The sequence below is a fragment of the Rhinolophus hipposideros genome (genome assembly GCF_964194185.1).
Source record: "Rhinolophus hipposideros genome assembly, chromosome: X".
NCBI classification, from domain to species: domain Eukaryota; kingdom Metazoa; phylum Chordata; class Mammalia; order Chiroptera; family Rhinolophidae; genus Rhinolophus; species Rhinolophus hipposideros.
The window spans coordinates 126,907,064-126,915,554 of record NC_138046.1 but is presented as its reverse complement, the minus strand read 5'-3'; the positions used below and the strand labels follow the sequence as shown (position 1 = coordinate 126,915,554).

Below are 8,491 nucleotides of genomic sequence, written 5' to 3'. Positions count from 1 at the left end.
AGCCGGCCCCCTAACTACAGGTAGACCAGCCAGCCCTCCACCTGCAGGTAGACCAGCCGGCCCTCTAACTACAGGTAGACCAGCCAGCCCTCTACCTGCAGGTAGACCAGCCGGCCCGCCAATGTGAGTAGACCAGTTGCCCATCTAGCTACAAGGAGGTTCCTATCCTCAGATGCCAGGTGATGAATCATTCTAGATTGTGGTGGCCCTGATGGCACTTCCTTTGCACACTTTCTTTAGATTGCCATTAAATGGCATTCCTTCCTTTCTCACATCAGAGAACCATGCTAGTTGGGGACCCTGCAGCTCCGAAGATGTATGTATTTCTCCCTAGAAAGGAGTGCATGAGTGTTCATGGTCGCTTACCTTTGCTTCCTGCCTGTCCCATCTGTGACTTAAGGGGAGGATCTGTGACGACCTGTATGGCTTAATTGAAGAATTTGAGTGACGCCTTCTCTGTTTTCAGAGAAGGGAAGAACCAGTATCTGAAGGCATTTGGGGTTCCCTCAGAAGAGCTCTTTACAGCCATCTACAGGTAACACCAAACCCCGGCTCTGATAGAATGATGCTTATTTTAAAAATACTCACTGGGCTGAATAAATGTGTCCAAATACAGCAAAACAGAAAGAAGCTGATATTTAAAGTGAGAAACAAAAACAACCCCCAAACCATTTCGCTGTTCTTATGTTGGTGTAGATTAATTTCCCGAGTAGATGCGAATTTGCCTTTCCCTTCCACTGACTTAGACGCAACTCCATTTAAGTAGAAGAATGAGGCACACTGTTTGGTTTGGTCAGTTACCCAGGGAGTAACTCAGTTCTTTGCTTTTCTTGCTATGCGTAGACACAGATTTGGTTGTTTACATGGAGCTCTGGTATAAACACTCTGAGATGGTGATGAATTGATGGCTATTTGTAGTGTTCCTCACAGGCGAAGGGGTAGAATAGGCCGAGGGGAAAGGATGGGGAGGGTGGTGTATTTCCTGCAGGCGGGTACCTGCCCCTCTCCTTCCCTCTCCTCTCCTCCTCTCCTTGTAGATAGAAAGATAGATGTTGATAGATATGTATTGATAGAATATAGATAGATATTAATAGGTATAGGTAGATATCAATTGATGGTAGATGGGCATGGATAGGTATAGATAGCGAGATAGATGGATAATATGGACATAGATGTGTAGATGAAGTTAGTTGATCGAGGTCAATGGATAAGTAGACAGATGATGAACAGTTGGGTGGATAGATGAGGGAGGGAGGGAGAAAGAGGGAGAGAGAGGGATTAAGTGTGTAATGGTAAGACAAGCTTTCTCAGCTTAGGCCTTATTGACGTCTGGTGCTGGATGACTCTTCCTGTCCCTTGTGGTCTGTCTTTTCCTACACGGAGACCACGTCCACTCAATTGGCTCAGGAGACGAGACAGAGGAGAGGGGAAGTCTGAGGAGGGGGAGGGAAAGCACCCACACGCCCAGAGAGCCTCGGGCTTCTCCCCCAGCCGTCCTCCTGGGCTCCTCTCACCTCTGCCTTCCTTCCAGGACCCCCTTTCCTCCCATAGTCTCTTCCCCAGCATGTGTGTGGACGCCCTCAAGGTCACCAGAGAGCAGGTGACCTTGCATTCTGCCGTGTGGGGTGGGGGAGCCATTCTTGACTCTCCTGATGAGGAACCATGGGACCTGCTTTTGTGATGGGGACACACTCCCATGATGGCTTCAGGAGCTGGGGGTAGGTTGGCGGCTGACCCAGGGCTCTTGCCACCGGGGACGAGACACTTCTGTTCCACCTGGAACGGGACAGCGGCACAGATCCCATTTCACCACGCCAGCCTGACACACGTGCCTGTGGGACACGTGTCCTTGCTTACAATGAGCACCCTGGATGTTGCCTGATTTCGACAAGCGTAGTTTCATATGCCAGGTCGGAGGACGAGCGTCTGCAGTTCATGCAAGCCCTGCAGGCCATCTGGAGTGTTCACGGGAGGAGTGTGATGAGTGCCTTTGACCTGTCCCCGTTCCCTCGCATCTGCGACCTTGGTGGTGAGTGTCTTCTCCAGATGTTGGGGCTGCATTCCCATTCTGTGTGGGCCGCGTCTTAACGGTGCCCTGTCAGCGTGTGCAGGAAGGAAACGGAAATCCGTTTTGCACAGAGGGGAAGGCCTTCCTTTCACGTCCTGAAGGCTCTCAGGGTTCCCAAGGTGAGAACCCCTGCGGGACCGGCCGCGTCTCAGACATGGGGCCCCACCTTCTCAGGTTGGGACCCAGCACGTGTGGGTGGGACCGAGAATCTGAGTTCCCAGCAAGCCCCCAGGGACACAGGCGGGGCTGGTCTGTGGACCACGGCCACTGGGACCCTGGCACCACTCTGTGTCAGGATGGCTGCTTTCGGGACTGGCGGCTCCTCTCCCCTCGCCCAGCGGCTGGAAAGCAATTTGCAGAGCCGTTGAGCTGACGTGTGTCATGGCACCTTCCTTGTGGAGGCAAAATACTGTCTGAGTCTGTGGGTATCAGGCCAGTTTGGGGGTTCTGGGGGGGCAGATGTCACTCTTAGGAGCCTCTTGTTCTTTTTTTTTTTTTCTTTTTTTTTTTTAGTGATGGTATTTTTTTTTTAAATTTATTTATTGGGGTGACAATTGTTAGTGAAATTACATAATTTCAGGTGTACAATTCCGTATTACATCATCAATATATCCCATTGTGGGTTCACCACCCAGAGTCAGTTCTCCTTCCATCACCATATATTTGATCCCCTTTACCCTCATCTCCCTCCCCCCACCCCCCTTACCCTCTGGTAACCACTAAACTATTGTCTTTGTCTATGAGTTCTTGTTTCTCATTTGTTTGTCTTGTTTTTGGTTTATATACCACATATCAGTGAAATCATAGGGTTCTCTGCTTTTTCTGTCTGACTTATTTCGCTTAGCATTATTCTCTCGAGATCCATCCATGTTGTCACAAATGTTCCTATATCATCTTTCCTTAACGCGGAATAGTATTCCATTGTGTATATATACCACAACTTCTTTATCCATTCATCTATCGAAGGACATTTTGGTTGTTTCCATGTCTTGGCCACCGTAAACAAAGCTGCAATGAACATTGGAGCACACGTGTCTTTATGTATAAATGATTTCAGATTTTTTGGGTAGATACCCAGGAGAGGGATTGCTGGGTCATATGGTAATTCTATTCGTAATTTCTTGAGGAACCTCCACACTGCCTTCCATAGCGGCTGCACCAGTCTGCATTCCCACCAACAGTGTATGAGGGTTCCTTTTTCTCCACAGCCTCTCCAACACTTGTTACTATTTGTTTTGTTGATGAAAGCCATTCTGACTGGGGTGAGGTGATATCTCATTGTGGTTTTCATTTGCATTTCTCTGATGATTAGTGATGTTGAGCATTTTTTCATATGTCTATTTGCCATTTGTAAGTCCTCTTTAGAGAAATGTCTCTTTAGGTCCTCTGCCCATTTTTCAATTGGGTTGTTCGTTTTTTTGTTGTTGAGTTTCATGAGTTCCTTGTATATTTTGGATATTAGACCTTTATCGGAGGAACTATTTGCAAAAATCTTCTCCCATTCAGTCGGTAGCCTCTTTATTTTGTCGATGGTTTCTTTTGCTGTGCAGAAGCTTTTAAGTTTCATATAGTCCCATTTGTTTATTTTATCTTTTACTTCCATTGCCTTTGGAGTCAAATTCATAAAATGCTCTTTGAACCCAAGGTCCATAAGTTTAGTACCTATGTTTTCTTCTATGCAGTTTATTGTGTCAGGTCTTATGCTTAAGTCTTTGATCCATTTTGAATTAATTTTGGTACATGGTGACAGATAGCAGTCCAGTTTCATTCTTTTGCACGTGACTATCCAATTCTGCCAGCACCATTTATTGAAGAGAGGAGCCTCTTGTTCTTATGCTAATGGGGATGAGAAGGGGACCTGGCCACGTGTGACCATCCTCTGTGGGTCCCATGCCAGGCAGGGGAGACCCTAGAAGAAGCAGGCGGGATGGGGGGCAGTGGCTGTTCGCCCTCCCTCCCTGACAGGATGGGAACGAGGGGCTCAGTGAGGTGGGCCGCCCCTTGGTCTGTATTAAGCAAATCCTCTTGCTCCCACACCTCCCTGGCTGTCTTGCCGTAGAGAAAGCACAGAAAGCACGAGCCCCAATAGGATAGGATTTGGGGTTCAGAATACCTGCTTGGTGCACCTGCTGGGGTAACGCCAACCTGAGGAGGTCCTCCCAAAGTGGGGGCCTCCACCCATGAACGAAGTGAAGGCTGAACTGCCTGGGAAGAAGTCAGGGTGTAAGGCACATTTAAGAGCCCCTCGGTCCTTGGTCCTTTGATCTGAGGGGTGCCCCCAAATCCCGTAAGACGGTGGCACAAGTACACAGGTCTCCCTGAGGGGGACCCTCCCTGGCCGACGTCCATCCCGCCACTGTCCGGGGACAGCAGATGCCACTGTTAGGAGAGTTCAAAGTGGCTCTGTCCCCGGGTTGCTACGTGACTCAGGAAGGGGTCTCTGTGCCTCAGTTTCCCTGGGAAATGGGGGTAACTCCCAGGGGCTGAGTGGATCTCTCAGACGTCCTCCTGGGGCTCAGGGCTCTCTGTGTGGAAGGGACAGCTCCTCCATGGTCCCGGGTTCTGGGAACAAGAGCAGAACGCAGAGCTGCCCTCCCTGGGGGCAGCTGGGGAATGGACATAGAGGACAGGAGCCCGGGGAGAGCTGTCCAGGACCTAGGACGAGCCAGCGCTGGCATCTAGAGCAGTTGTCATCAGGGCGTCCCCTGGAAATGTCCTCCTGGGGCATCTGCCCGGGGCCTCCTGCTTCCTCGCTCCTCTGCCTGCTTCCTGGCTTTGGGTGGGTGGACGCCCCGACCCCAGGACGCCACAGGCAGCTCAGACATCGCGTTGGAGGGTACAGCCCGGGTCAGTCCATCACGAAGACCGCTGGACTCGGGCTCCTAGGTAACAATGTGACTGTGGAGACCGTGTCCCCACCTTAGGCCCTCGGGAGTCGATGGCAGCAGCTCACAGGCTCCTCTCTGCCCGTCACTCTCTGTGTCCCCTTCTAGGCTGTTCGGGGGCTCTGGCCAAGGAGTGTGTCTCTCTGTACCCTGCATGTCACGTCACCGTTTTTGACATCCCAGAAGTGGTACACACAGCAAGGAAGCACTTCCTATTCCGGGAGGAAGAACGGATTGGCTTCCGTGAAGGCGGGTATTTTTTCGTGGGCCTGTGTGTGTCCACGGGGACACGTAAGTGCGTCCTCGGGGCTCAGGACAGGCAGACGACGGGCCATCCCCATGGCTCCTTCACCCTCCAAATAATCCCACCCAACTTCCAGCTGTTACTCGTGACAGACGGACAGCTGAGCTACAGCTACACCGTTTTCCTATCATTAATCCTTTCTTGAGTATTGTAGTGGGTTGGATGCTGTCTCCCCCACGTTCGTCTCCACCCAGAATTTGTGAAGGGGGCCTTATCTGGAAACAGGGTCTGTGCAGACGAGACCGAGTGAGGGGTCTGAGGTGAGGTTGTCCTGGACCAGGGGGCCCTGAACCCAGCGACAGTGTCCTCATCAGAGACAGAAGAGGAGGGACACAGACACAGAGGAGACGCCACGTGGAGACGGAGGCGGGGATGGGAGGGAGGCGGCCACCAGCCCAGGGACGCCTGGAGCCCCCAGGAGCTGGAAGGGGCAGGAGGGACCGTTCCCTGGGGCCTCCGGAGGGAGCGTGGCCCTGGGACACCTTGAGGACAGACTCCTGGTGTCCAGGCCGGGGGAGGATGGGTGTCTGTGGTTTAAGCCACCCAGTGGGGGGCCCTTTCTGATCACAGCCTCCAGGACATTCCTGCAGGTTTGTAAGTCGAAAGCGTTCAGGAACCGCAACAAGCAAGGAGGGCTGAAGGGAAGGTCAGGGTCGGTACTGACCCAGAAGATGAAGGGGCCCGTCGGGTATTCGGGGCTCAGAGACCATGGCTGGGGCAGGACCTCTTGCTTTTGACTCGTGGGGCTCGGCTCCCTCCGCCCGTCTCAGGGTAGATGCAGGGAGTACAGATTCCCGACTCCTGTTCCCTTGCAGTTTGGACCCCACAGCTGAGGGCGGCTGGGGAGCTGTGTGTGTACACGGGACCGTGGGAAAGGAAGGGAAAAGACCCCGTGTTCCAGATCCGAGGGAGGGAACGGGCCCTAGCCATTGCTCGGACGTGTGTCTTGTGTTCACTGACTTCTGTTCGTCAGGGTCTGACCATCACAAGCTGGGAGGGTGTGAGGAAAGCGTGGTCTGCTCAGTTGACCCGTCGCGCCCGGTGCTGCTTGAGTCCAACGGCACCGGGTCGCAGGCTGACCCAGGCCCTGCCCTGTGTTGCAGGAGATTTCTTTAAAGACCCCCTTCCGGACGCCGATCTGTACATCCTGGCCAGGGTTCTGCACGATTGGGCCGATGACAAATGCTCACAGCTGCTGGCGAGAATCGGGCAGGCCTGCAAGCCAGGTAGGTGGTGTGATGGGGAGAAGCCCCCGCCGACCTCTGAGGCCCCCCGTCCTGGTGGTCCATGGGGACGTGGGCACAGCTGTTAGGACAGCTGCCCCGTAGCTGCAGTAATAAGTAGATCCCACAACACGCCTGTGTAACGGGATTGGTGACTAATAACAGCTCCTCGTTTCCGATGAGAAAACTGGAGTCCGGGAAACTTAAGAGACCTTCAAAATGGTTTATTCCTAACATTGCATTCGGCACAGCCGTACTACAAATAATTGGTTGTTGTTCATCTGACATTCAGACTGTCGCTGCCGACGCTCCTGCTCCGGAATCAGCCTTTGTCCTGGAAATGTCTGTGGCTCTGTCAGTGAGGAGCCATTTTCAGAGACCGGGGTGTGACGTGGCTCTTTGCGAGGGGGTCACCGTTTCTAGACCCTTTCCTCGGAGACCCCTAGGACATGCATGTAACGATCACGGATTCTTTTTACATTCTAAATCATGCGTGTTGGGTGGCGGTGACGCTTATTCTCACCAAATGGGACGGGCCGAGGCTTGTGGGTGTCGTCGTGGGTTCTGTGGGTGACACTGGCTTTTGAAAGGGTGGGCACCTCACTAGCCTCCATTGAAGAGAGCTGACCAGATACGGCCAGTTCGTGGGGGGCCTGTCACCCTCAGCTCCTCGTTACTTTGTCACCAGCGTCTTCGTTCTTCACGCGTCCCGTCTGTCACCAAACTTCCCTGGTGACGACAGAGGACCAGTAGATGCAGATTGAAATGTAAAGCTACGTAGGGGTGAAAAATACTAACGTGGACAGTGGGTGCAGCCAGGAGATGGTGCAATTGGGAGGGTGCCAGGCCACATGCCTGCACAGCACACTCCCGGCCGCCTGGAGATGCTCCAAATGTTTGATCTCGGGGGAAAAATTAACTGTTCTGTTTACTGCTTGGAATCCGGAGGTGACTGTCCACCTGCACTTCAAAACCCACCCCCGAGGGAAGAGTGAAGGCTTGTCCGAGCCAGGCAGGATGCGTTTGGCTGCACGCCTTCTTCCTGCCGTGAAGGTGGTGGGGCCAGCCGCCTAACTGTACCATTACAGCCCCTGGTCTCCCTCTGGTGACAGCTGTGCCTGCCACACATTTGACCTGGTGGCCAGGACGGGCGGCTCCTTGCGTACATACACAGCTGGTCACACGTGCTGAGCCGGCCAGCACCCAAGGGCCACGCACGGGCGAGCTGCAAGGAGTTACGGGTCCGGTTTGGGTCCACTGGCAGATGGGGACAGGTGCCAGGGCCGAGGGAGAGCCAGCGGGGCTGGGAGCCTGGAAAGGGGCCGGGGACACGGTGTGGGCAGCGCGCCCCTCACTCACGCGCCCCTCCCTGTCAGGTGGCGGCATCCTGGTGGTCGAAAGCCTCCTGGATGCAGATGGCCGGGGCCCCCTGACCACGCAGCTGTACTCACTGAACATGCTGGTGCAGACGGAGGGCCAGGAGCGGACGCCCGCCCAGTACCAGGCACTGCTGGCTCCCGCCGGCTTCCGGGACGTCCAGTGCAAGAGGACCGGGGGCATTTACGATGCCATCCTGGCCAGGAAGTGATGCCCCTCACGGAGCCGCGGCCGCCCTCCGAGCACAGAAGTCGTTCTGAAGACGGGGTCTCGGTGACGCTGCTTGTGTTTGTGGCTTACCTGGCAGGGCGTGGGGTTTCGGAGGACCACTGGCCACTGCCCTTCATGGCGTGGGCTTTGTCTTGTTCTGTCCTTTATTTTGTTGTGTTTCATTTCATTCCCCTCCGCTTCACTGCAGTCTATTCTATCCTACTCTCGTCTCCTCTATTCTCTGGTCCACCACACGGGGGTTACGACAGGGCGTCTCTGGGGCCATCACTGTGCTGACCACAGGTAGCCCCGTGTCTGCTGCAGCAGTTCCTGAGACGGCCACCTTTGTCACTGCTCCCCTGTCCCCTGCCCAGCCTGTCCCTCCGTGGGAAATGGGCCGGCCCCCTATTTGGATACGTGGTGA

General features: G+C 54.0%; 1 protein-coding gene across 1 annotated transcript in view; it reads left to right on the top strand.

Annotated features, from left to right (window-relative positions):
- Positions 1-8,068, top strand: part of ASMT (acetylserotonin O-methyltransferase) — a gene marked incomplete at both ends in the record, with an annotated part of 16,489 nt that extends 8,421 nt beyond the window's left edge. Inside the window, 6 exons of the mRNA XM_081043122.1 lie at positions 102-123; positions 467-535; positions 1,911-2,029; positions 5,062-5,202; positions 6,361-6,483; positions 7,857-8,068. Coding sequence (XP_080899248.1) covers positions 102-123; positions 467-535; positions 1,911-2,029; positions 5,062-5,202; positions 6,361-6,483; positions 7,857-8,068 — 686 coding nt within the window. The remainder of the gene's footprint in view (positions 1-101; positions 124-466; positions 536-1,910; positions 2,030-5,061; positions 5,203-6,360; positions 6,484-7,856) is intronic.
- Positions 8,069-8,491: the final 423 nt, after the last annotated feature.